This window comes from Syngnathoides biaculeatus, chromosome 15, assembly GCF_019802595.1.
Source record: "Syngnathoides biaculeatus isolate LvHL_M chromosome 15, ASM1980259v1, whole genome shotgun sequence".
Taxonomy (NCBI): Eukaryota; Metazoa; Chordata; class Actinopteri; order Syngnathiformes; family Syngnathidae; genus Syngnathoides; species Syngnathoides biaculeatus.
In genome coordinates, this window is record NC_084654.1 from 21,952,075 (window position 1) to 21,979,719 (window position 27,645).

General features: G+C 43.4%; 2 protein-coding genes across 2 annotated transcripts; both read right to left on the reverse strand.

Annotated features, from left to right (window-relative positions):
• Positions 1 to 347: 347 nt before the first annotated feature.
• nin (ninein (GSK3B interacting protein)) lies at positions 348 to 27,557 on the reverse strand. Its single transcript, XM_061843465.1, has 26 exons — positions 27,217 to 27,557; positions 23,486 to 23,698; positions 21,652 to 21,745; positions 21,369 to 21,550; positions 18,312 to 18,357; positions 18,075 to 18,241; positions 17,028 to 17,174; positions 16,676 to 16,843; positions 16,214 to 16,350; positions 15,988 to 16,128; positions 14,906 to 15,080; positions 14,723 to 14,833; positions 14,562 to 14,651; positions 13,564 to 13,824; positions 11,959 to 12,944; positions 8,327 to 8,396; positions 7,514 to 7,681; positions 7,318 to 7,443; positions 7,102 to 7,215; positions 6,465 to 6,611; positions 6,304 to 6,405; positions 6,102 to 6,227; positions 5,269 to 5,370; positions 4,663 to 4,749; positions 1,236 to 1,349; positions 348 to 650 (listed from the first exon to the last, which is right to left on the reverse strand). The coding sequence occupies exons 2-26, from the start codon at positions 23,675 to 23,677 to the stop codon at positions 540 to 542; spliced, it is 4,164 nt and encodes a 1,387-aa protein (XP_061699449.1). The 5' UTR covers positions 23,678 to 23,698; positions 27,217 to 27,557; the 3' UTR covers positions 348 to 539.
• LOC133513097 (uncharacterized) lies at positions 8,438 to 11,670 on the reverse strand. The gene has a single exon (XM_061843470.1). It carries the CDS (start codon positions 11,098 to 11,100, stop codon positions 9,163 to 9,165), a length of 1,938 nt encoding a protein of 645 aa, XP_061699454.1. The 5' UTR covers positions 11,101 to 11,670; the 3' UTR covers positions 8,438 to 9,162.
• Positions 27,558 to 27,645: the final 88 nt, after the last annotated feature.

The following is a 27,645-nucleotide window of genomic DNA, read 5'->3' on the forward strand; positions in this document are numbered from 1 at the left end:
ACAAACATAAGCATTTATGCATAATGAAGCAGTTATAGTTATATTTATATGGGAACACAATCTTGAACAGGAGCATTAAAAAATGTGCACATTAAAATTAGCAAATTAAAAGCTTCTTTTTCATTTGCGGGATCAAACAATTGCTCTCCAATGAAACAAAAATATTAGCAAAATGGTACAGTAGTCCCAAAATTGGGAAATTTGTAAAAAAAAAAAAAATATATATATATATATATCCACGTGTAAGTTAAAAATTAACATTGTAATTTAAAAATAATGAAGTAAAAAGTGGGAAACCAGTTTGGACAAACAAAATTAAAAAAAAAAAAAAAAAACGTACATTTTGAGTGAAAAAAAAACCCAATGTGGACTTATCTGTTGGCATAAACAACTCATTCAAATCCTTCATTCACATGACATCATTATGTAACATTTAAAATCGTAAGTCGACGAGAGGAGAGACACGTGTTGTTGTTGTTGTTGTGATAGCCAGCGTGACAGTGTTGCTGCGTTGCGTCGCCCTCGGCAGACCGATCGGTCTATTCTGCAGTTTTGCGTCGCCGCCCGGCTGCCTCCAGGGCCTTCAGCAGCTGACCGCTTTCTACGTACAGGTCTCGGATCAGCGTGCACACTCGACTGTTCTTGTGGCCCTGGGAAATATCGAATATTTTTAAGCGTTTGGGGGGAGAATACGTGAACCGAACTAATCTAAAAAGTGTACCGCGAGGAAAAAGCTCAGCTCTAGGTAGAAATGAATGAGCAAATCCAATTACTCATTGGACCTTGGTAATATTTCGGTAATTTTGTCAAGAGCGATGAGAAAATACGTATCAAACCATTGCAAGTAGAATAAGCCAAGATTAGAGTCAACGCTTTCATTTTGACAATCCTACCTGAGATGCAATTTTAATTTGTTGTGTATATAAAAGTAAATAGAACAACATAATATTGTACTTTTCTGAAAACATCGTAAAGTTAAAAAATATATAAAAAAAAAAACCTGAACCGGTTTTGTTATACAATTGAATAGCCATCGCACGGGTTTCTGGTGTGCCCACTTCGGCCACCATGGAGCAGTACAAGACATACAGACAGATACACTGTACAATGAGCCGTCTAACTCCTCATAGCTCATCAGCACAGCACTAATATTAGTCATAAGTACAGCGCCTCATGGAGGCGAACAGTGATATTACACATTTTGTTTACATTATGGTTGTATGTAAGATTCTGACCTGGTCTTTGAGCTGAGCCACCTTCTCCCTGAGGTGGAGCTTGACGTTACGCAGCGAAGTCTCGATTTCCGTCATCCGTGCTTCCATGCGCTCCATTCGGGGGTCCTGGTCGTCCTGGAGAGGGAACAGTCACAAACTATAAATATCAAAATCATTTTTAATCAAGAATGAACTCGGCGCATTTCAAGGAGGAAAAACAAATAAAAATAAAAACAGCAACCCAAAACAGACCTGTATTAGCTCGACACTTTATTTTATTACATTACACGATGCCTGCTCCATTTCTAAACAAAATAAAATGAAGAGAAATGTCCTATTAAAGAGAATTTAAAAAAATATGTCATACAAGATATTCCATGAAACCAAATCCATGAACAATACTTCAAAGTGGAAATTGGGCAACAGGCACAAATTGAGTAAATACAAATCCTTCCTTTTCCCAACTTTGACATCAAGTACCCTCAAGGTTATTATTTTTTCTTTTACAACCTTGTCAAAATGCGAAAATAAGTATCAAATAATTGACGTGAGCTTCACCCCAAGTGGGAAGTTAGGGTATAGGTGTAGATGAACAGGTCAGCCCAAATCCGTCCTTCCTCCGATCATTGAAATTTCGCTAACATGATAATCATCTCGGCAACATTGACAAAGTAAGTTCGTGAAAATAAGTACCAAAGCACAAACCCAGGAACTCTATCTACTTATACAGTCGTTAAAAGAAAAGATTATGGTTCAAAGGGTACATCGAAATTAGTCCCTTCCCCAATCATTTGAAAGCTGCTTTGGTCACCTTGTTAAAAATGGAAATATTCCATAAAAAAATAAAATCAATATATAAAAATATACCCGGCCACAAAAAAACCCCCTGATAAATAATAAATAAACATAACAGTGTGAATGCATGTTTGTCATTTCAGCAAACATAAATAAAAATAAATAACTCGTTAAATTAAAAATAAACAGGTGTGCGCGACAAGCTAACATTTCTTTCCTCCCTTCTCAAAACCCAGAAAAACTGATCCATTTTTCGTGGTGCAAGGGGGGGAAAAAATTAAATAAAATAAATCAACTACAGCATGTGCAAGTCAAATGGTCATAAAAAGGAAGACAAAACTCAAAAGGTGGCAAAACCTGAATGGTTGCAGGAGCAGCATAAATTCAAAATTATGATTTCTTGTCAGAAGCTTTGTCAAGTAAGGCAATTAGCAAAACATTAGCATGTAGCTTAGCTTGACACGCAGAACGCACGCTGCGTTTAAAAGAATTACCCTGTCTATTAACAACAAGAGCATTTGGTCAATGTTCAATTAGACATGATATAGAAAACAATTTGTCATTCAAGAATGTTTGTTTTGGGTAGAAAGAACAAACTTGAGATCGTCTCCAATTAAATCTCATTGGCTTGTGAGTGTGCCACCTAGCAGCAGTGCAACGCAATGACATGTTCGAGTCCGCGCCGTTGTGAAGTCTCCTACGAGGATGCAACAAAAACAGAAAAAAAAAAAAAAAAAGCATGGAGGGGGCTGCCTTGGAAGAGCGAATTCGACATTGGTGTTAAAGTCCGCCAATCCGCCGGTAGCCTTCAGCGTTGGCGTTAGCTCGTAGTTCCGCCGTGGCTCCCTGGAGAGAGAAAGGCAAGGTACACTTCACCACAGCTTCAGCCTCGCTAATCTCTACAGAACTTGTTTTATTTTTTTTGTGTGGCTAGCTTAGCATTTGGTCTTTGCACTCCGCTTGGAAAGTATTGGCAGCACTTCACTTTTTCCGCATTTTGTTATTTCATCACTTTATTTGAAAAATTGAATACACCCTGAAGTGTTTTTGAGTCTAAAAAGCCACTACCCAGGCACACTTATGCTGTGATGCCTCGGTTCTCGACCACAATCTGTTCCAAAAAAACGGTTCGAGAAGTGATTTGTTCGAGAACCGAATCAATGTTTCCCATTACAATGAATGGAAAAAGAAATAATGCGTTCCAAGCCTTAAAAATTAGGCTTTTTAAAGTTTTTCTTTTTTTTTTAGCTTTTCCTGATAATAAACTGCACAGTATAAATACATGTATACTTTAAATACTTTATCTAATAAAATCATTTTTTGCTTAAAATGTATGCTTTAGTATTACCGTACACTAGGCTGGGAGTACACTGCCGTATCTGCAGCCTTCTAAACTTTTTTTTGTTAACAAAAGTGCAGAATAACTTTAAACAAGCAACTTGCCTTCTTTAGAGCCATGATTGCGGTTAATACGAGATGATGAGAATGAGATGAGAAGAAAAACAACAGTCACTATTGGGACAAGTCTGTGTACAGAGGCTGCGTCGTTATATAGAATAACAAAAGTGCGCTGGTTGCGCTACATGCGTTATGTCATTTGTTTGTTTTCCCGGGGGAGGGTGTTGCGTTCGAATAGCCAATACAAAACGCGTCGTGGGTGGGTCACTTGCTTGCGCCGCGCGCATTATGTTATTTCCGGGTTTTGACGTGGGCGTTCAAGTACAGATTTTCGTTCAAAAACAGAAGCAAAAAAAAAAAAAATCTTGAAATTTTCGTTCGAAAGCTGATTTGTTCAAAAACGGGGACGTTCGAGAAGCGAGGCTTTAGTGTTTTGGCTGATCCATCTTTGAAGCCTCACTCGAGCAACACTGTCAGAGGTCTAAAGACAAATCTTGTGACTTGTTGCTTGTTTTGCGCTCCAATATCTATCGCGTTTTGTTGGAAAAAATATATACATTCTTGAATTTACCGCAGGTGGACTCTAATTAGGATGTACAGTAGAAACCTGTCAAGAATGATCGATGGAAACAATGCACCAAAGCTCATTTTTGAGCAGCATGCGAAAGTTATCTAAATGTTTTATTTTTCATGAAAAAATTGTAGTTCATTATGGGGTGGTGGGAGAAAAGATAATCTATTTTGGAATAAGGCTGCAACATGGAAAAATGACTACAAATCCTTTCCGCGTGCACTCAACCAGCGATAAAGTGGTGATGCTCTTGTCACATACAGTTTTTACAACAATGAACAATGGGTGAGACAGAGGTTTGATCACACCAAGAACCAAAATGGGGAAAAACCAATAGGCCCAGAAACAAACAGAGACAATGAATGTGAAGATGGACCTGAAAGAAAAAGAAAAAGCACCGCGCAAACTCAGCATACCATTGAGGGAATATGAAATGATTATTCACACTTTTTTTTTTTTTTTGCAGAAATAGTTGCGTTCTTCCAAGCCTGAATGCCACCTAATGGGAGTTGAGAGACACGACTGAATGTTTCCGAATCACATTCCACTTCAAAACAAGTGCAACAATCTGTGACCCCATCGTCGCTATGATGGCATGAAACTCGAGTGAAGTGAGTGGGGAAAAAATGCACCCAAAATGAAACAAAACACCCAGAAGCACCATGATCATAGCTATTATCGTACTTGTGCATTGTCGGCGTCGGCCCGATGTCCCCTTGCTGTCCTGTGGGGCGAAACCGGCACGAGTCCGATGAAGTGAGCCTGGAATGACTACAAGGAGAAAATAAATAAATAAGAACTGGGCAAACGATTGGGTTCCATTACTAAATTCGATGCTTAAAGAAGAGAAAAGGGAAAACCTTAAAATGTATCTGTAAAATTGTTTTTACTTTTAAAAAATGTGCTTATAATAAACTACCAAATTAATGGAATTAATATGCATTACAAAAAACATTGCGGCACGGTGGAGCAACTGGTTAGAGTGTTGGCCTCAATGTTCTGGGAACCGGGCTTCTAATCCCACCCCCGCCTGTGTGGAGTTTGCCCGTTGACAGTTGGGATAGGGTTCCAGCACTGCTGCGACCCTTGTGAGGATAATCAGCTTAAAAAATGGATGGATGGATATATAAAACATTCTAACCACTGTATATGAATACAGATGCAAATAACTCAATGACAAAAATTGTATTGAGTGTAAATCCCATTTACTGATAAAGAAAATTAACATACTATACGAGCATATGCCCAATAATTTCGAACAAAGTTTTGAATTGTAATTGGACCGCCAACCTCAAAGAGTTGCGCGGAGAGTCGAGCTACTTGGGCCTTGAGCGCCTCATTTTCCTCCTGCAGTTTTTCCACCTGCGCGTGTCCTTCCTGAGCAGCGAGGTTCTGAAATCGAAACGCACCAAGCGATGAGATTACAGGGTAGAACAAAAAGAGAGAAATGCACTTTGATCAAAAAAATAACAATAGCAATGAATAATAGCATGAAAGTAAATATGTCAAATAAAAATAGGAGGGTGTGACGCAAGGAAAGAAAGGCAGGAATAAAAGCAGGTCAGAGGTAGAAGGAAGCAGATAAGGAAAGAGGCGGAAAAGTAAGGTTCAACGAAGGAAGGATGTAAGAACTCGTCTTGTGTGCGTCTAAATTCTTGATTGGGAGGGTCGCTGCTTTTGGGGTGGGGGCAATCTACTATATGTTAAACGGGAAAATTATTTCCAAACAGTTTGAGGCATCACCTATAACAATTCCTGACATGTCTCCCCACAAAGAGGCGGTTCGTTTAACGGGAACAATTTTTAAAGTAATTAAAAAAAAAAATAATACCAATGAATCTTCTTTCTTCTTTTTCGTTCGGCTTGTCCCGTTAGGGGTCGCCACAGCAAGTCATCTTTTTCCATTTAAGCCTGCCTAAAATTTTAAACTGAACACGCCTTTCGAATTTATGAAGGAAGAAGAAGAAAAAAAAAAAAGTCCAGTTGCTTTGATTCAACATTTATAGACTGAGGGATGTAGAAAAGAAAACAAGGAAACAAAGGGGAAAAAAATGCCAGGAAACAAAACAATCCATGAATAAGCAAACACTAAAACCATGTATGTGTAACGACTGCACGGGTACCTTGATGATCAGCTTCTGGTCGTACAGTTCTTGCTTGAGGGAGGCGTTCTCCTGTTCCAAGGTTTTCAGCAGCACCGCTTGGCTCTGTCTGTGCTGCTGCAGCTGCTTCAGGGACGGGATGCTGACCTGCACACAGAAAACAACTTGTGAGAAGGTGAACCGATCAAAGGTTTTACAAATCCCGAAGCTCCGCGCGTGAAACCTTGTCATCTTGTTCCTTCAGCTGCAGCGTGTCGTCTCTGTGGAGCTTCCGGCTGGGACTTTGACCGGGGGACTTGTGCAGGGCCAGTTCCAAAGCGTGGTTCTGCGGGAAACCGTCATGAATACAAATGCGCCATCATTTTACCATCAAACAGGTCCTACCTTATCGGTGACGTTCTGCAGCTGTCTGCGCAGCATCGCGACGTCCTGGCGGAGAGAATCTCGGTCTTGCTGCGTGCTGCGGAGCTCCGACCTGAGGCAAGCTCGCTGATGACTGAAGGCATGGAGGGTCTCATCCATATTCTTCACCTGGGGGGCGGAAATAGCGAGGTAATTAACGGTAACAGGATCTACTGAGGGAAGAAGATGGTACCGATCGTATGTATGTACCGTAATTCCCGGCCTACAAGCCGCGACTTTTTTCACAGGCGCCGCGCTAGTTGGCGTTAGCACTGCTGTGTTAGCCTTAGCGCCTCTGCGCTAGCGTTAAACGCTTTCTGTGTACCGAGGCTTATCACCAGGCGCGCTCTGTAGGCCGGGAATTACGGTAATCCATTCGAGTGGGTATGCAACTACCCAAGTTTGGTGGGTAAGTATTATGAGTTGGATGGATGAATGTAAAAGTTGGGTGGGGGGAGTAAATATCTCAATATGAGTGGAGGATAGGTAAGTATGTTAGTAGGTTGGGTAAGTAAATAAGTGGTTTTACAAGGGTATGTAAATACTGTAAGTGCATGTGCTGACTGTCAGTAGGGTGTGTGAGTATTGCATGTAAAAGGGGGGGGGGGGGGGTTTATACCTTCTGCTGGGATTGAGCCAGCTGCTTGCGAAGACCTTGCATCTCTTTGGCCGCATCCTTTTGCTCCTCTGTCAAATGGCAGAGATGATTCTCCATCGGGTCCGCTTGCATCAGCTCCGCACAAACGACAGGAAATGTTTTTTTACGCGCACATTACCTCAGTATGCGTTTGTTGTTAAAGGAAACTAACCAGTGTCTTCCGCCGCAGGGCCTCACCTTCTCCTCGAGTCCAGACACCTGCTGGACCTGCTGGACCAGCTGGACGTTCCTTTCCTCCAGCTTGGCAGCGTCCTTCAGAGCTTTGGTCAACTCAGCCTCCAGAGAGCACACGCAAGCTAGCAGCTAACACGACACAGTTAACCGCTAAGTTACAAATCAGCAACCACCTCGCCATGACGACCCCCCCACTCACCTCTCTCTTCTCCTCACCGGTGAACAACACCTTCTTTTCGTTGTCTTTTATCAGCTCGGCCAGCTGCCGCTTGAGCTCCTCTACGTCGGCCAGGCTCCGGGCGTTCTTGTCCGCTAGCATCCCGTTCTCGTTCTGGAGTTGCCGGCTTCGCGAGTGAAGATCGGACATCTGAAATGTATCGTCGGTTACGACGTGCCCCAGGGAAAATGTGTACAGTGGTATCTTGACTTACAGTTGCTCTAAATCACAGGTGTCAAACTCAAGGCCCGGAGGTCAGATCTGGCCCCACCACATGATTTTATATGCCCCGCGAAGCCAAATCCAGAGTGTCAATTTCCATGAGTCTTGTAAAAATCGTTACCAAAATTTCAAATTGCCATATATAAAAACGATAAAGTTGAGATATTACAAGCATTTTTGTGTCACCAAACGTGAATAGTTGAAAAACACATTACCCTTGATTTGTGATTCCAAAACTAGTTCATGACATTTGAATTGATGATGTAAATATGATGAGATGATTAAATATTTTTGTTCCACCGTCATAATAGCCCCCTGAGGGAAACCGGAACAACAACGTGGGCAACGAGAAAAATGAGTTTGACACCCCTGCTCTAATTAATGAGGTTTAAACAAAAACTTCTGTCCCCCCCCACCCTACACGTATATTTCCATTTCACTCACACTTATGTTAGTGGTCTGTTTCCTAAACCCCCCCAAATGGTAAAGGACACAGACCAGTTTCAAGCTTATTCAGGGAACGAATTAAATTCATAAGTCTTGGTATCACTGTATTCCTACTTTTTGCCTCACCTGTTTGTGAAAATTCTCCGCTGCCTCTTCGGCAGAAACCTTTTCCTGGTTGAGCTGCTCCACTTTATTTCTGAAATAGAATCCAAAAATCAATCATCATGAGAGGCGCGTTATATATTGCGCTACAGCGGAGGTTCTCAAACTTTGGGTTCAAGGGAAACACTCAGAAAAACTGTCACCATGTTGAGTCCTAAATGCCAAATGAATTAAAAAGTGACTTATTTTAGAGAAAGTCAGCGTTACAGATGTGCAGTATATTAATTACAGGGGGGAATAATTTTGACAACAAAGAGAAAATCTTGAGAATAAAGATGAAATTGTAATGAAGTGAATTTCAAAAATACAAATTTATTTTGTAAATATTCTGCCTTTTGGAAAAGACTCCTTTAAAAATATGGAAAAATATTCTCGAAATAATGTGATTTTTGTGCGGATACCGTATAATTATATCAAAGGTTTCAAATGGCCCAAAGCTAAGTTGATTAATTAGTTTAGTATGTGTGGTTTATTAGCACGGCGGACTACCCACAGGTTGCGAAACATGGACCCCAGACCCCAGTTTGAGAACCACGGGGTCAGGAATCAGAGCAACTACGTCACAAGTCTCCAAAACCACTTTTACACAGAGACTGCTGCAGAAACCCGTTCAATGTTGTTTTGGTTTCTGTTGCTGGCACTATTATTAACTCCTACAACCTCCTGTCTCCATGTAGAAGGGCAGGACTACGATAACAGGCTTGGGTTTAGAGGCATTAGGTTTCTAGTCACAATACTGCCAGGGACATGAGAGAATGATGGGGATAAATCTGGGGAGAGGGTCCAAGGTTGTCTCCACGTTACCTATTGGGCCGTGTGGTTCTGTTCGTCTCCGGCAGCTCTGAGGTGGCTTCGTGAAAATCAGCGGTTTCCACCTCAAACTCACCAGAGCTGTCAATGAGATCAGAAGTCTCAGAGATTCTGCTCGAGGGGAATCCGAGATCCAGACTGTCCATTTGTGCCTCAAACTCCATGAACATCTCTGAGAGTTTATGGTTCTCCCGTTGCATCCTGCTAATGTCGTTTGTGAGAGAAAGAACCTCATCACTCTCGCTACTTTTCAATCTCCAAACCTTCTTTATGAGTTCAGCATTTTGCGCTTTCAACTCAGCGTTTTCGCCCAAGCAATCGTCGTAGCGAGTCTGAAGCTCTTTCAGTTTGGATGCCTTCATTTCTAGCACTTTGATGTGCTCCATCAGCAGGAACATCTTGACTTTGAGGTTGTAGTTTTCCTCTAGATACGCACGGCCAGTTTGGATCTTCCTGCTGTTGTGCTCCAAAAGACTCTGGAGGAGCTCAATCTTTTGCTGGAGCAACAGGATCTTCTCCTGCATGAGAAGCCTCTCCTCTCTGGTTTGACAGTATGCAAACTGCAGTTCAAAGATGGACAAATTCTGGAGTTCATCATCAACATCTAGATCAAAAGTTTCTCGACTAACGTTTTTTTGTTGTCCGTTTAAATCCTCCACACCGAATTCTGAACCAGGATCATAGTCAGCATTCTGATCCTTGGGTGAGGGGCTTTTCGAGGTAGCGGCAAGCACATCGTGAGGTCCACTTTCTTCTTTATAGAATTCCAAAGTTCCTGATGCGTTTTTCTTTTGGCACTGACTGTGTGAGGAAGCACAGTCCTTTGCGTTTCCATCAGTCTCTGGGACCTCTCGGTCAGTGGTCATCCGAGGGTCTTCTTGACAAAGGACAACTTCAGGGTGGTCATAGGGGTCGTCAAAGTTTGAAGTTTCTAAATTGTTGCACCGTTTGCTTGAAACATTTGTGTTACAAGTCCATGAGACGTGGAGGTCTTGGTTCTCACTTGCAGAAGTCTTCAGCTGCAACAGGTCTTCTGCAGACTCAACCATTGGGTCACCCTCCACTTTCAGATCTTGCTCACTGACAGGATTATCGGAAATTGACGGTGTAACCATTTCCCCGTTCTTAGACACACCCAAAGCCAGATCCTGTGTTTGACTTTTCTTCAATTCGTCTATGAGGAAAGCCACCTGTTCCTGAAGTTCCTTCCGGTCCAGCTCAAAGTCATCTACCGCCTGTTTGAGGATCTTATCCGTCTCTTCAATCTTCAGCTTCAAATCATCACGTTCTGTCAGCAGCAAGATCCTCCCTTCGGTCTGTCTGTGGGACACTGAAAGCAGATCTTCGTATTGCGCTTGGAGCTGCGAGTGGCTGCTGTGAAATTCCTCCCTCTCCAGTCGGAAGTCTTCTACCGTTTGGATGAGGAGATGCTCAGCGTCCTTGGCTTGCTTGTCAGAGTGAGCTAGAAGATCCTCCTTGGCCTGGAGACTCTCCTGGAGTCGGCTGTGAAGATTGTTCAGCTGGTGACTGAGCTCAATTTCTTTGGTCTGGGCAGCTGTTGCACTAATTTCAACCTGGTGTTGCAATTGTTGGTTCTTTTTAACCAGTGCTAGCATGGCTTCTCTATGAACTTTCTCCAGTTCAAGCCGTTCTTCTGCCCACTCCCGATGAAGTCCTTCTCCTCCTTCTTCAGTCTTTATCCGCCATTCTTCGGCACTCTCGAGCGCTCTCTGCAACCGTGCCTCCCAGCAGAGCTTTTGCTCCGCGTGGCTCTCCGAGAGCTCCCTCAGTTCACTCTGATAGTTCCACTCGAGTTTCAAAATGTCCGCCTGAAAGTGCGCGGCTGAGGATTCTTGGTCAGCCGAGAAACGATCCTCGACTTGCTTGATTTTCTTGGAGAAGCTCACCTCTGTCTGCTGCCTGTACATGGTTATGCAGTCAATATTACATCAGAGGACATTTTACTAGCGGTGCAAAGTGATTATGTAGTCAGATTTTTCAGTATAGTACAAAGGCGAGTCCCCACACGAATCATAGAATACGTAAAAGTGCAACTGCTTCCAAATCTAGCCATGGTTACTTCATAAATAGTGCAGGGCAGCCTCTGGATAAAAGATGTTTTTGGGGTTATTTTGGCCATTTGTTTGTTCTCAAAAACAATACAAACTCTTGATGTGGCACTTTCACACAAAGATTTTAACTTGTGACTTTTTTTAATCTTAGCGTTTTGTTGCCATTTAATTTTAAATCTTACAGTTTACGCCAAAGAAAACCTTTGTAGGTTTAATTTTTTTGTACTGTGATTTTTGTTGTGCCGTTACACCCCTGGTTTTTACTTCTATAAAATGACAAACGCAACACTTTTATACTTGCAGTCTTATGTTAAGATGAAAGTTTCAATGTTCTTACATAACTTCAACCTATTTCGTGCTTCCTGAAAGAAATTTAAATGGTAAAAATGTGGGACTAAATACCGATGTTTCAATATATCGCATCACCCACAATACAGTCTCAATACATTGGTTTGTGCAATGGCTCTGAATCATTTTTCCATCTTCAGATTTGCTTTATAACATGGGTATTTTTTCATTTAATACACCTCAAAGTAGTAAAGTGTAGTCTTCACAGCCAACTGACAGTGTGCGTTCTTGTGCTGCATGACAATATATTCTGACAACATTGCAAAACAGATTCTTGCATCCCGTTCTTGGACTCAAAATCTACGTCAGGAAAGTAAGAAACCAAGGATAGCTTGCATTATCAAAGGAATCTTGTAATTTCCTCACCTCTCCAGTGCAATGTCATCTCGGAGTTTATCCAGCATGGCACTGAGCGTGTTCCTCTCCTCAGCGTGTTTAACCGTCATCTCGCGCAGGGTCTCCCGGTGGCTCTCGTCCCGCAGGTTCATCAGGCCTTCCAACCTCTTCTCCAGGTCCTCCTTCTCGGCCTCGTGCTTCTCCCGTTCCTCATCAAGTCTCTCTTGGAGCATTCCCTCGTAGTCTTCCTCTAGTTGCAACCTCTCCTTCTCCCACTCTTGCTTGAGCTTGGCCTCCCGCTGTTCGTGCTGCGCTTGAAGACGCATTCGCTCGCTCTCCTGCTGCTCCCGGAGCTGGCCCTCTTTCTCCTCCTGCTCCTTGACCAGCGTCAGCATGGCCTCCTCCAGAAGCGCCTGCAGGGACTCGTTGTTCTGCTCGTCCAGCCGAGCTCGCTGCTCCTGCCACTCCTCTGTCAGCTTTTTCACAGCTCGCTCGTGCTCGTCCTCCAAGCGGGACCTCGCCTCCTCGAGCCTGGCTATCAGCTCCTTCTCGTGGCTTTGCACCAGTAAGCCCTTCTCCCTTTCGGAACAATCCAAACAGCTCTTCTTCAACTGGTCCTTCTCTTCCTGGTGTTTCATCTCCAACTCCTTTAGTCTGGCTTCTAACAGCTCCGTGTTCTTTTTTTCTAGTGTCTCTATCGCACTGGCGTGTTTGTTTCGTAGCTCCTCCATTTCAGCAAGAAGGTCCAGCTTTGACTCTTGCAGGTTCCTCAGCTGCTCCTCCAGTTCCACAGAAACGTTACCCGCCTCGAGGAGCTGTCGCTTTAGGGTGCTCGTCTCCTTCTCCAGGCGGGAACCCTCCAGCTCCGCCTGCTTAAGCTGGCTCTGGAGCGCCTGTTCCCTTGAGCAAACACTAGCCAGCTCCTGCCTAGAAGCCTGGACCTCCTGACGGTGTTGGATGGCCAGTGCATTCTTCTGGTCGTTGTGTTGTTGAACCGCAGAGTTGAATTCATTGATCTGCAGCGAGGGAACCAAAGTTTTCATCGACCTTAAAATGTGATTTTCAGCTTTAACACTGTCTCGTATGAGATAGATCTTATTTTCAAACAAATACGATTTTTCATTTGTTGGACAATGATATGTTTATTTCAGAATAGTAACAAGAAGTAACGATCGGATTGTGATTCCCTTTCATTTGTTACTCTCAACGTAAAATAGTGAAAAGGGCCCTGGACTGTGAGTCCAAACTATCTTCAGCAGTAGTAGTAGTTCTTTACAAAGAATGTATGACTGACTACTTTATTGTCTAAATCTCGTTGCTCTATTTATGTCCAATTAATTTTTTGTAACATTACTGACTAATACGATCTGACAAACTTCTGTTAGTTGTGTGTTGATTCACAACCAACGTACTAAGTTTGCGCTCACGATGCAAAACAAAAAAAAAAAAATAATCCAAACAACAGCTCATATCTTGAAAAACTCATCAGGTTAACTCATGTCTCAAGGCGCCGCTCTACTCTGTTTTCATTAATGAGCAATTATGATAATTATCTTTTAATACCTGTATGTTTTCTAAACGCACAAGCAACTAACTTGCTTTCAAACGCACCCTTTAACATTTAAGCAGACTTACTTTGATCTCCAGCTGCTTCCTCAAGTCCTCCATTTGGCACAGATGCTGCTCTTTTTGCTTCTCCAACATCATTTCCGCCTCCAGGCTCAAAGTGACGGCGGGATGGACTTCCTCCGAGCCGAGGCCTGGGTCTGATTCCACGGCGGGGCTTTTGCTCTCCAGCTCCTCTGACAGAGACTGGGCGCAGGGCTTTTGAGGTTGGCCAGTGCTGTGAAAGTCCTGCAGCTCGGACTCCAGCTCGTCCACGCGGTCCTGCAACTCCTGTAAAATAATCAAAAGAACCATTGTGGAAATTTCTAAGACCAGAGAGATAGAAACAATAATTGTATTTGCGATCACAAGGGAGCTCAAAACAGTGAGTCTAAAGAAAAATCCGTGCTGGTCTGAAGATCGTCCACAGTAGTATTTGCCATTTAAGGGTTCTCCTCTTGATTGAAGCATCATCGTGTGGTTGCGGTGATTATTCTCAAACCTTCTGCTCCAGTCACCGGAAATAATTGTATGTTTCTGATCTTCGTTATGACAGCAGCTGCTGTGTTAGAGTAAAACAAGCAATTCCACAACATCTAGTGTTTTTATGACGGCACGGTGCATAGAGCGTCTGCCTAACAGTTCTGAGGGCCGGAGTTCAAATCCCGGCCGCGCCTGTGCGGGCTTTTCATGTTCTCCTCATGCCTGTGTAGGTTTCCCCCAGGCACTCCGGTTTCCTCCCACATCCCCAAAACATGCATTCGTTGGAGACTGTAAATTGCTCTTAGGTGTGATTGTGAGGGCGAGCGGTTGTTTGTTTTTATGTGCCATGCGATTGGCTGGCAACCAGTTCAGTGTTTGCCGCCTCCTGCCCGATGACAGCCACGACTGGCTTCAGCACTCCCGCGACACTTGTGAGGATAAGCATATCAGATAATGGATGGATCGTGTTTGTTTTGCTCTCAGTATGTTACAATGGTATAAATACATGTTGGGAATGTTATTATGATGTAAACACTATTACTTACCCTGCACTGCGCTTCGTAGCCCAATCGCAGCTGTTTAATGCGCTCCTCCTGCAGGAGGAAGTCAGCACTGCCAGGGTCCAAGTCACCAAACTAAAAGACAGACACAAATCGAGTTGAATTACCATTGAAAGGTTTAAATGAAGTCTTCTTGCAAGTCTTACCTTCTCTTTCATGATTTTGTCCAAACTGGCCTGCAGTTGTGCCACTTGGCTCTGGGCTTCCATCAGTTTTTCACTGCAGTCCAGCAAGTCCCTCTCCAGACGTCTGTTTTCCTTTCAGACAAGCGCACAACATTCTGTGTGCTGAACCCGCATGAGTCGGAAAGACGGCGAAGTTGGACCTACATTGACCGAGATGGAGAGGTGGTCCCTGAGAAAGGACTCGGCCTCCTTGATGTTGTCCATCTCGGCCTCCAGCTCCTCACGTTGCTGCGCCGCCTGCTGGCGGATCAGATCCATCTCCTTCATCAGCTCCGACCGCACTGCTGCCAACTTGTCTCTGTGTTCCTCCTCGAGCTTCCTGCGCAGCGTTCACAGGAAAAATCATTGTCCCTAGCTATTAAAACGGACCTCTTAAACTGGGTGCTAAAACCAAGTACAGTACAGCCTCGGTTCTCGACCACAATCGGTTCTACAAGGTAGGTTCGAGAAGTGATTTGTTCGAAAACTGAATCGATGTTTCCCATTAGAGTGTCTCTCCCGGGACACGTCTGCGTACAGAGGCTGCGTTATACAGAATAACAAAGCGCGTCACGGGTGGGTCAGCTGGTTCTGCTGCGCGCATTATGTTATTTCCGTTTTTTTGTGGGGGTTCGTTCAGATTGACAATAACAAGGCGCGTTATGGGTGAGTCAGCTGGTCGGGCCTCGCACGTTATATTTACGTGTTTTTCCGGCGGCGTGGGAATTCACAACAAAGCACGTCGTGGGTCAGCTGGTCTGCCCGCCCGCGTTATGTTATTTCCCGGTTTTGTTGGGGGCGTTCGAGTACTGACTTTCGTTTGAAAACAGAAGCAAAAAATATTTCAAAGTTTTTGTTCGAAAACAGGGACATTCGAGAACCGAGGCTTTACTGTACAATACATTGAAATTGGATGGGTCGCCAGGCATTAGAGTCCAAACTATTTCACTGCATATAATGTATTTCACTACAAATGGACAATTTTCCATGACATATCATCTTAATCACAAGAACTAAAAAGGGAACCATTGTCGATGACAATGTAGCTTGTGGTATATACGGTATAAACCTTTTCATAGTGAGGTCAATTACTTGCGGATTTTGGCTTTACGCAGAAGGGATTGGTCCCTGTTTTTTTTTTTTACCTCAACAACTGTGATAGATAAAATTGAATAAAACCGTCTTGAATAACTATAAATATGAAGCACATAACTAAAAAAAACACCGGAAGAGCGCTGCAATGTTACCTGAGGTTAAGATTATTTTTGTGTTCGATTGACGAGTGATGCTCGTCCACTTCGGTGGCCAGCTGGGTTTTGAGCCTCTCTGCCTTATCCAGGTCCGAACGGATTTTCTCCTTCTCCCTCAGTTCGCAGTCAATGCGCTCTCTGGGGAGGGGGAGGGGAGACAAATTATCGAGTAATACTTGAATACACAGGTACATGACTTTACGAAGGTTCCTATTAGACTCACAGGAGATGTCTGATTTCCGCTTTGAAACTGGCCAGTGCAGCCTGGTGGATGCCGTTCTTGGTGGCAAGGAGTTCATTTTCCAGCGCAACGGTCAGATCGGACAGACTCAGTTTGCCGTCCAGGCCGAAGTTCAACGCCTGCAATGTATGAAATTAGTATCTTGACATCCAATATCACCAGGCTTTTTTTGCATTTGAAATATAGGAGGAAGGTCGTCTGCACCTAATTTCGGGTTCCCTATGGCGCTAAAACCTTTGACATCCTTGGGAAAATTGGTATTCTACCAATGGTGCACCAAGTTGAACATTTTTAACTACAAATCAGTGAACTATTCTCCACTTTAAATTGCTTTATGGCGGAATTATTGAGTCACTTTATATTGTTTATATTTGTCAGTAACTACCACACTATTTAATAAATGTGGTATTCTCAGTAAGGAAACAGGTCATTCGTGTGAGTCACCTGCAGAATTTCAACGCCGTTTTCTATGCCTTCTTCCATCCAGGCGTCCATGATCGACTCAACCGGAGTGAAACCCGTGCCGTCGTCCAGGGTGGAGAAGAGACGAGTGCCGATGCTGCTCGTCAGGGTGGAGTGGGTGGCGATCCGACGGCCCACCTCATCAAAGGGCTGGCGGCATTACGGGTACAATTAATACTTGGGAAAGACGAATTATTCTATTCTACTACTGTGCATTTGAAACATTGGATCTTTTCAAGCGAGTATGACTGCAGATCCTGTCAACCTTTTAAAAGAGTGAAAAATTCCTGGGAATTTTTCTCCCTCCAGAATTTCTGAGACAAGTTCAGCCCACCTGAGTGGAATGGTGCCGTTTCAGCTGCCTGTAAGGCGTGGAGGCAGACGGGGTGGCAGGCTTGTTGTACTTTAAAACCATGGAGACAAACTCTTGAACGTTGATCCATCCGTCGCCATTTAATCCATGGAGTACATCTGCACTTATCTGACAGAAACAAAATACATTAGCTGGAATTAGTGCTTGGCTCAACTCCACCAATTTGAATGTATCTGGAGTATTTTATTCCAAATTTTTTGTTAGCTAGTTTGTAAAAGCATAGCCAGTGTTGCCAACTTCATGGGCTATAGCATGGAAACTAGTTTGTGCGATGTCGGTATCAATGATTGCCGTTTTGTGACATTAAGATACCGTAATTTCCAGCCTATAAGCCGCGAGTTTTTTCATACGCTTTCAACCCTGCTGCTTATGCGGTCATGCGGCTAATTGGTGCATTTTTTTTCCTCCCTAACGCCCGCAAGGGGGCACTCGAGCGGAAAACGGAAGATCGACACCGGTGGAATATTTGTGCTGAGGAAGTGACTTTTACCTGTATCTGCTGTTTATTGCCGCATCTCAGTGACTTAGATATGTATAATTTTTTAACTGGCCCTGCTAGTGCTCTCCTACCGTGTTGCTACTGTGTAGCTGCCACAGCTGTTTTTTTACCGTTATGTTTTTTTTCTTTCCAGCCCTGTTCGTGCTACCATGTTGTTGCTATGTAAAGCTATGATAAGGTATTAAAACTTTGAAAACTCTTTCTGTGTACCGTCCTTCTTTGTAAATATCTCTAATTTCAATTTGGTTTCAATGTGGGCACTTGCAGCTTTTACACGGGTGCGGCTTATTTATGTACCAAATGGTATTTCCTTTACAAATGTACTGGGTGAGGCTTATAAACAGGTGCGCTCTGTTGGCCGAAAATTACGGTACTTGTTTGAGTTCACCGCGATAGCCTAGCGACCTGGGTAGCTTCTAGGAGGAGTAATAGAAACATCTCAGCGACCACTGGAGACTCGTGTCTCCAATTAGCTTCAAGCTATGCGCAAGTGCTTTTCTTTTTCTCACCTCCAAGCCCAGATAGTCGCACAGAGCGATCAGTTCCATGTGGCCGGCGCATCCGTGCCACGATATGGCTAACTCCTCGCAAGCTTCCTCGAGCCTCTCTTTCGACGGAGCTGCGACGCATTCCCTAGGTGTGCTCGGATCGTCGGGGTTCCAGAGATGCATCTGTCCTGGAGGATGCAAGGATCGGTTGGTGACCAATATCGAAAGAAAGGAATTGTGCGGGGAAATGGAACAAACCTTCAGCTTCATACTCCTCTGTGCTCGTTTCATCTGCGTTCCAGCGCTGGTGAGGAGAAATCGAAAATTGAGAAAAACAGAGGGAAAAATAAATATTGCCCAAAATCAGACGTGATAGGATTCAACATACTTCAGACCTAAGTGCGTTTAAGCGGTTCAGAGACTAGAAGGACTTACGAGTGAAAATTTGACATCCAAGCTGTTGAGGGTTAATGTCAAACTAGACATAAATAATGTATCATATAGTTTTTCCACATGAAAGTTTACTTTGCTCAAGGACAACAAACGCTGCAAAACATATTGACATGCTTATGTTTAGCATCATTGAAGGAATGTATGTTTGAATACAAACCATGGAACAACACTCAGTACTCACAAACATGCATACGATATCCCAAAAAAGAAATTGACTAATCTTACAGCGTGTCATTCATTTCGAGAAGTACAGTACTATTCTTCTTCGGTTGTGACTGCATGACAGTATTTTACTGCCTCCCGGTGGCCACAGAAAGAAAAACAGGACCAGCACAATTAATTGAAATCCAACACAACGTACAAACAGTTTCTTTCTTTAAATTCTCTGATTACTCATTCTTTTAATAAAGTATATAATTGTATACAGTAAAGTAGGAAATGTGCTAGGAGCGTTTTGAGTTACGAGCTGTCATGGAACGAATTACACCTAGGAATCAGAATCTAGAATTTTTGGGGGCCTAGATTTGTGTTAAAAGGGGTTTAAAGTATGAATAAATGACAGTTTAAAACATTCCCCTTGAGTGAAACAAGGATCCAGCTGAGAAACTGATTATGCGGAGTAATACACGAAGCTGCTGGCTAATTTGTCTGTGCAACAGCTGCTGCATTACGTCCAAGGGCGAGTTTTAAATGAGTTTAGGTTGAATGGAACGCTCGAGGCGGAGGATTTGATTGAGCTGCCTTGTACGGGGAGTAACCCTATTGTCCGGCGAGCAAAGACTGAGGGAATGAAGAACAGATGGGGAATCTCCAAGTAACCTTTTGACACACAGTGTGGAGAAATCCAGAAGAGGAGGAGGAGGAAGAAGAGGGGTGGGACTAGTTTTTTGTTTCCTGGCACTGTCCTCCACCCAAACCCGGCTGAATGTCCGAGCCCGACCCATTACTCCTCGTCGATGCATTGTCACCAACCGAGTTTGTCAAAACCAAAAAAGGACACACTTCTGCTCTTTGTTCCTACGCTGACGTTCACCTATAGGCATCTGGACTGCAGGGTATGCAAACTATACATTGAATATCAACAACACAGTCAATTCAAAGCTGAAGCAGTCTTAATGATGACCAGATGGCACATCTGCCAACATTTGAGATACTTGGCAACTTGGCGACTTCCATCTGTCTAGTACACGTGGTTCAAATTTGGAAAACTCAAAACTCACGGCTTCATCAACACCAAGATGATGCCGAATTTTATCCTCCCCCACCCCGCCCCCATGTCTTGGTAAATGTTTGGACCTTAGGCCTCCTTTAAGCATCTGTCAAGCGACTTGGATGTCAGCAGAGAGGGGAGGATTATCCACAAAGAAGATCAACAAGATCAGCATTATGGGAAAGACGCAGAACATCCAAAATACTTTGAACTTGGAGTTCAATTTTAAATCATTGAAAAGAGGTTACTAAAACAATACCATGGAATAAGATCTAAGCACAACATTGGCAACCTGAGCCGATGATATTTGACACTTGTATGTATCGCAACATTAAAATGGGATTTTGAATGTGAAATTAAAATTACATCTGAAGCTACAAAGATTACAGCTCCAAAGTACAGTCTATTATGGATCCAACTCGAAAATGTATTCTGGATCAGAGGGAAGAACGGAGCAGCGCACAAAAATATATAAAATTACAACCTGAAAGATGCTGTCAAATGTAAAATCTGGCAAAGACCCAGAAAAAAATGGATTTTAAACAGAACTCCTTAAATTTCTTCTGGATGCAACATCAAAATGTGAATACCATGCGTAATCTTCCATGAGAGAAACAAAGTTACAACGTGAATGGACGAGATTTGAATGGCTGCCAAATGAAAATCTTGATCAGACGCAGATGAGAAATCTTTGGTTTTACGATTTTAAATTTGAAAATTTTGGCGGTTAAAATTACTGCTTGATCTATAATTCTGGATCAGATCTGGGTAAAACTTTTTGTTTGGCATAATGATTGCAAAATTTCTTATGGATCTATGGGAGTAAACAGTCATATAATCCTATACATCAGTGGTGTCAAACCCAAGACCTGGGGGCCAGATCCGGCCCACCACATGATTTTATGTGGGTCGCGAAGGCAAATCATGTGTATCAACTTCCATGATTTTTCAAATGTGTACCAAAATTTCAAATGGTCATATCATAAATGATAATATTGAGATGTTGCAAGCATTTTTGTGTAACCAAACAACAATAGTTGAAAAACCCATTACCCTTGATTTCTGAGTCCGAACCGAGTTGATAAATTTAATGTGTAAATATGGTGGGTCAATTAAAGATTTTCATGGTTTCAGTCATAATGGCCATAACTACAATGTGGCCCGTGATAAAAAAAGAGTTTGACACCCCTGCTATACATGCACAACAAAATTAAAAAGTGACCAGATGAGCTTTGAAATTTCTGCCGAGTGTAGATTCTTCGTCAGATCCGGATTGAACTTTATTGGATGCTAAAGCTACGTTACTTAAGATTCCAAGGGAGGAATGTAGTGTTGACTTTTTCAAATAGTTATTAAAAGAACATCACATTCACCTGATGTTTTCAAACAAGCTTAAGTAAACACCCGCTGCGACGCTGCGCAAACATTGTGGCCGTGTGCCGATTAGCCGCAGCTAACCACACAAAAGGAAGAAGACTTGCTGCTTTATTTGCAGAGAATGAATGCAATGACAAGGCTGTGCGAAACCTTCCTCCCGCATTTTAGGCCAAGCTGATTAGCCGAGAATAACACCTCGCCGCAGAGATAGCGTCCTTACGAGGACGGCCGGCGATAAGGGTGGCATCCGCGGTCGCGCGTGTGCTGCCTTTTACCTCACGCTTCCTCGGAATAGCAGAGTCATAGTTGTCCTTGGTGTCCTCGCGGCCTGGCGCGTCTTCGTCCTGGCTGTGCGCGTCTTCGCAAAAGTCCGAAAAGGTGCTGACCGATTCCGGCTTGGAGCGACGGCCGTACCGTTTGCTGCCCTTCACAAACTTTGGCTGTATGTCGGGCGACTCTGACGACAAATGAAGTGATTGATTGGTACTTTCAAGATCTCCAGGGAGCATTTAGTGTTTGGATTTTTAAGTAAAAATAAGAGTAGAATGTGTTTGTTACCTGGTCTAGATGGTACTTCCCGTTGCACTTGGGGTGCCCTGAGGCCGGATGACAAGACCAGAATCAGGGCTTCCTTAAACTGGTTGAAGTCAACCTACAACAAGACATTAGCGATAATAATTCTATTTAAACAATTCAAAAAATTCTGTAAATTCCTCAGGAGTCTGGCCGTCTGCGATGGGGGAGCAAGGCTGCGCTTGAACAATCAACAGCTGCCAAACGTGAATATGGTGATTTTCTTTGTGCCGTCCCGGCTGGCGTCTGCCGCTTTTGACTGCATTGTTGGATGCCATGAGTGGGGCAATCGGGTCACTGCCCCCTACCTCACCGCAAACCCGAGAGTGCGACACCCCCCCCCCTCCCCCGTTATCCAGGCTGCACATGTTGCTAGACAATACTCAAGACTCGAGTGTGCACGCTTCTACACAAAGCAAACTTCAGGCTGCTTTCACTGGAGCACCTTTTAGTTCATATTGATCTAAAACCTTCGTTGTTATTTTAGCATTTGTGTGCTTTGTTTGATCAGGTGTGAACACAATAACCAGTTCAGATTGTTGACTTACCAACTGGTTGAACATGTGTGGCAGTAGCATGCTACTCCATAAAATTCCAAATGAAATGAAAAACCCAAATGATATGATCCTGAAACTGCAAAGTTTGGCGTCAAATATTTCTGGTGGCAGTATTGGTATTTTGAGTCATTAATAATTATTCCGGCGGCACGGTGGATTCAGCTGATAAAGCGTTGGCCTCACAGTTCTGAGGTCCCAGGTTCGATGCCGGCCCGCCTGTGTGGAGTTTGCGTGTTCTCCCTGTGCCTGCGTGGGTTTTCTCCGGGCACTCCGGTTTCCTCCCACATCCCAAAAACATGCAACATTAATTGAAGACTCTAAATTGCCCCTAGATGTGATTGTGAGTGCGGCTGTTTGTCTCTACGTGCCCTGCGATTGGCTGAACCCCAGCTGCCCGATGACAGCTGGGATAGAGTCAAGCGCTGGTACGACCCTTGTTAGGATATGCGGCTAAGAAAATGGTTGGATGGATGCCTAGTATGAAGGTTCGACTCAAAAAAATGTGGAGACTGGCAACAAATTCTTTTAGCTTTTTTTGGTTACATGCACTCACTCACTTTTTTTTTTTTACCCAAATCCCCAAATTTGAAGGTACAGACTTTTTTTATGGCCTGGTCGATTCATAAAGGCATGGGGAGAAATGCAAAGGTTCGACCCGTGATTCCAACTCAATCTCTTTGTTGTGAGGCAGACGTACTAACCACATCTTGCATGTCCCCCCCCTCCCCTCCCCACCACACGCAAAATTTCTTCTCATATAAAAACCACTTTTTTTTATCCTCTCTTCATTTCCATTTTGTTTTTTGGGTCCACAGGCTTTGAATTGGACGGTGTCAATTTGCATTCGTCCAACCAATTTCAGCCTCGCGCATCCCCCGTGTGTCCATGATAGATTGCTCGGTTGCCGTGACGACAGACACCGCCACGAAAGTTGATGGACGGCCATTTTATCTGAAGAGGGTTAACACAGCCGTTTGATGTATTCACACGAAAAACAAAAGGGTAGAAAAGCCTGTCTGTCCGAACGATCGGACGTGTAATACTGGACGATTCATCAATTTTACAGACAAATTAAGAGTTTGGCATGGTAAGATTTTTTTTTTTGGACGATATTTTAATTATTTCATATTTTGACAATATTTTCAGTAAGATGGGGACATTAACTCGGATAGAATATTTTTGTGAGAAAAAAAAAATTAAGGCGTCATATCACAAAAGCTCAGATTCCAAATACGAGATAGGACAAGTCGCCGGCCACATACCCGTTCGGTGAGGCCGTCCCGGCCCTGCATCAGCGCGTCCAGGAGGGCCGGCGCGGCGTCCTCCAGGTGCAGCGACAGGCAGAGTTCGGCCAGCTCCTCCGGGCAGAGCGAGCCGCAGCCGCTGGCGTCGAAGCCATCGAAAACTTCCTTCAGGCGCTCCTCGTACTGGTCCTGCTCCAGGACGTCATCCATCCCACAGGACAGTAGCCTGCCCTGCCGACGCGACGTGGAGGGGGGAAAAAAAAAAACAACACTCACTTTTGTGATTTATTTGACGAGAAGCGACAAGTGCAAATATCAAAATTCGAGCGTTAATGCCTAATCCAAATAGAAAGATACTCACTAAACAGTGCGGAAACATTGATCTTTGTTCCAGAGTCTCACGCATGCATGCATACACACACACTGCTTCAGCTTCGTTAGCTGTTCGGGCTTTAGCTAATCCAATTAGAACTCATAAGGCACTCGGGCTAATCGAGACACTTGGTCAAAAGTCTGATACCGACAATGACTCTGAACTAGGGCTGGTGCGATTAATCACTTTTCACAAGTTTGTTTGTCGGGAGGATGTTTTTTTTTTTGTGTGGGTTCCATCATTCAAAGCGCATCCCCTCTGATCTGCTCTGGTTAAACGAAAAACATGCAAAGAGAGAGGAGCCAGTGTTGCCAATTTCAGAACATCGTTGCTGTTTTTAGCGGCTTTTCTGGATTTTTTTTTTTTTTTTTTAGATCTTTAACACGTCTAACTGCCTGGGTCGACTGGTCCATGTGTTTGTCAGCATTCTTACGGTCTTTTCTCATGTACAGTTGTACAGGTCAGGCGAAACGATCTCAGCAGATATAATATTGTTGCCTAGAAGCATATACATGAGGTCAAAAGGTCATACATCTACACAGTGAGTCCTCGGTCTACGACTGAGATCCGTTCCTACAATAGCGACTTCACTCGGATTCCGCCATTAAAATCAGAATTTACATCAAAATACTTTTTATATGAAACAAATACATTGAAATAAACAAGACGATGTACTTAGAATTACTGCTGAGAGGTGGATGGAGAAGAAGTAGGGGGAGGCTGTGCTTAGCTACTGCGAAGAAACCTGGTCCTCAATCCTCTCCATCTCGACAAGTACCAAAGAACCTTATTTTGTGATCATTCTATCCGATATTGGAACGGAACCCTTCAGATGCGCTAAAACACGGGCTTTGTCTTTAATAATTGTCACCACGGTCGACCGGCTGAAGCCTTGCTGGAGTTGCCGTCTCTCCTTTTTCCAATCAAAGACACAGCTTTCTTGTTTGGGGCGATACAAACACGGACAAGTATTAGCCAGACAAAATGGCGGACTGGGGACGGGCGTTGTAAAGTCGAAACGTCTTAGGTCGAGACCGTCTTAACCCGACGACTCCATGTATATCAGAGCTTTCAAAAGCTATAAATGGGCATGATGTATTTGACAATAGTAAGTGTTACTGAATCAATGATTGCCTTCCACCGGGCTCCAATCTGAAAAATAGCAATAATAATCCATCCCCAGCCAAATATATTTAAAAAAAAAAAAAAAAAAAAAAAACACTTGACTTAAAGAAAACCATGTAATTACAATCAACAGCTAGTATACACGCAGTGGAAGAAGGCAATTCCACTTGTACAGCTGCTCACCATCAAGCACTCCAACAGGTGCCCCACCACCCCCAACATCGAGAGGGGGGGCCACCCATTCATTGCACAATGGAGGTCGTCCACAAAGCCCACATCAGTATTCTACACGTGCCCCATTGCGTATCTCTCGGGATGCGAGATAATCACAGATGATGGCCAATTGGACATGAGAAGAGAAAGTATCTTTTTATTCCGAAGACCGACAGCAGGTGCAGGTCAAAAGTAACACAAAGTAAACCATTCAGCTTGTTACACGGCCAAAATAGTATGCATAGACTGTTAAAAATGTAATTAAAATTGAGGGTTCATTCCCCAAAACATGTTGTATAAAAAAACTGTACTCAAATCGATCACACTGAGTATTTGTGCCTGAAAAATGCAATTATTGCAAGAAATTTTAGCTTAGCTTAAAGTCCTAAAATATGTGCAAGCAACTGCTACCCAACAAGCATTTTGCATTAAAACGGGATAGAAATGTGGTGCTTTCAAGGACACAGTATATCATGCTTGATGCACATGCGAAACTATCTTTTTGACCAAGGGCCTCTTTTTGTAAAGGGTGGTCGGGAGTAACCAATGGTACAGGTCCTGTAAACTAAACTAAATATGGCATTGAGCCACCTTTCCTTGTAACTTTTAGAATTCAAACTACCAATTGCCCAATGGACCTTTCCGACCCGTCAATCACTGGTAGAATAATCGCCAATCAGATAGCCGCATTGTCTTAACCCCTGGCTTGACGCGCCCCTGCTGCCATGTCGTCCCACAAGCATTACTGGTTGTCAGTAGCATGCGCTTGGAAAAGTTAATGTTACGAAGAAAATGACCCTCAGATGCGCTTGGGGGGCGTGCAATTCTGCTGAAAGATATCCGGCTCGGTTACAAGGGGCATGCTTGATTCATTTTCCAAAGCCTAAAACACATTTGACGAAGTGTCTAGAGAATCAAACCCAACTCGCTTATAAAGACTACAATATTACTCGTAATCTTTCCAAGTAAAAAGTACTCACCCTGCTTCACATGCGCAGTACGATTCCACTATTTTATCCTGCTGGATTTCAATATGATGTTTCTGAGGTGTCAAACTTTTTTTTTTTTTTTTTTCATCAATCGCCAAAATTACGCTGTAACTCTGACATTGCGTCCCGCTCCGTCCAAAATCTTAATTCCGTGTACATATCCTTGCGTGAAATCGTTGAGACGTTCTCTGTGGAACTCTCTTGGACAAGTCTGACGCATTTGGCAAAAAAACATACCGCAATATTACCTGGAATACGCAACTTCAAACCTGTTCTGTTCAGTCACAATTTTGGTCATGCTCGGATGGGAAACTTTCGCAAGCAAAACTAGTATCCAAAGAAGAATTCAATTTAGGCCCTTCAAGGCCACCGTACTTCATGGGTGAGGCACATTTGGTACAGATTCTCGGGGTTAAGCTAATAACATCTCCCAAAAAGACGTTTTACCTCAAAATATTGACAGCAAGGGTGACAGATTTGTGGTTCCTTCCAAGGTCATCATATTTCTCTGTTGGGGCGCAGAATATCCATACCTGGGGGGCTAAACAGATAACCCGATCCTCACCTTAAAAACGTAGTCCCTTAACGGCCACCATAGTTGATGGTTGAAGCACATATCAAATTAATGTATTAATTGACGGATACAGTACACAGAGTTAATGACCATTAGCAAAATAAACTTTTTTGATAGACTTTTGACAGAAGTGAGATGGGTAGGAGCCGAGACTGATGGCCTCTACCGAATCTGCCCCTTCCATTCAAAGCCTTCAAGCGAGTAAAATTCAGTCTTTCAGTGGTATTGGAGTATATTTTTAATAAAAGAAGTTGTAATGGCAGATTATAGGAAATGTCTCGAAATCATCGATACAATGAGATATTATTTACGCCCGCCACCTCCGTAAAAAAAAAAAAAAAAAGGGAAAAACCGTACGGGCAAAACTGAACTGGGTTCGTTCAAGGAGGGAAACTCTTTTCCTCCTGACTTTTGTCGCTACTTTTAAACAAATTCGAACATTAAAAGGAATCAATCAAAAGGCAAAGACACTCACCTAATTTTCCAAATTTAAAAAGACCCCCTTCTGTGTGCAACCTTGGAGTGGTGCCGGGCGGGAAGGAGAAGAAAAAAAAACACTCAAACGCAAATACAAAACTTCTTTTTACACGTCCTCCGCGCAGGGCGTGTCGTGGTTTTATCGATATTAAAAGCTTGTAATTCCACTGCCCCTGGTACATTAGAAATTTTAAAAACGTGGCTTCTACAATAAGACAGGATGTGTGCGTCGGCAGGGTGTCGCTGCTTCGATTTTTTACTTCTTTTTTTGTGAGAGCGCGAGCACGACACTCCTCCGTCGGTGGCGGATGTGCTGCTGGCCGATTTTGAAAAGGAGTCGAAAGAGGAAGGGGCGGGCACTAAGGAAAAGAAACCAGCCAATTACTGCTCACGCTCGACCGCCTGGGCGGGAATCGAAGCTATCGTG

Coding starts and splice junctions, on each gene's coding strand:
- LOC133513097 (XM_061843470.1), bottom strand. CDS start 11,100: ATGTACAGGCAGCAGACAGAGGTGAGCTTCTCCAAGAAAATCAAGCAA.
- nin (XM_061843465.1), bottom strand. CDS start 23,677: ATGGATGACGTCCTGGAGCAGGACCAGTACGAGGAGCGCCTGAAGGAA. Junction 14,652..14,722: donor ACAAAATCATGAAAGAGAAG/GTAAGACTTGCA, acceptor TCTGTCTTTTAG/TTTGGTGACTTGGACCCTGG. Junction 6,612..7,101: donor TGGCTCAATCCCAGCAGAAG/GTATAAACCCCC, acceptor TCCGCCCCCCAG/GTGAAGAATATGGATGAGAC.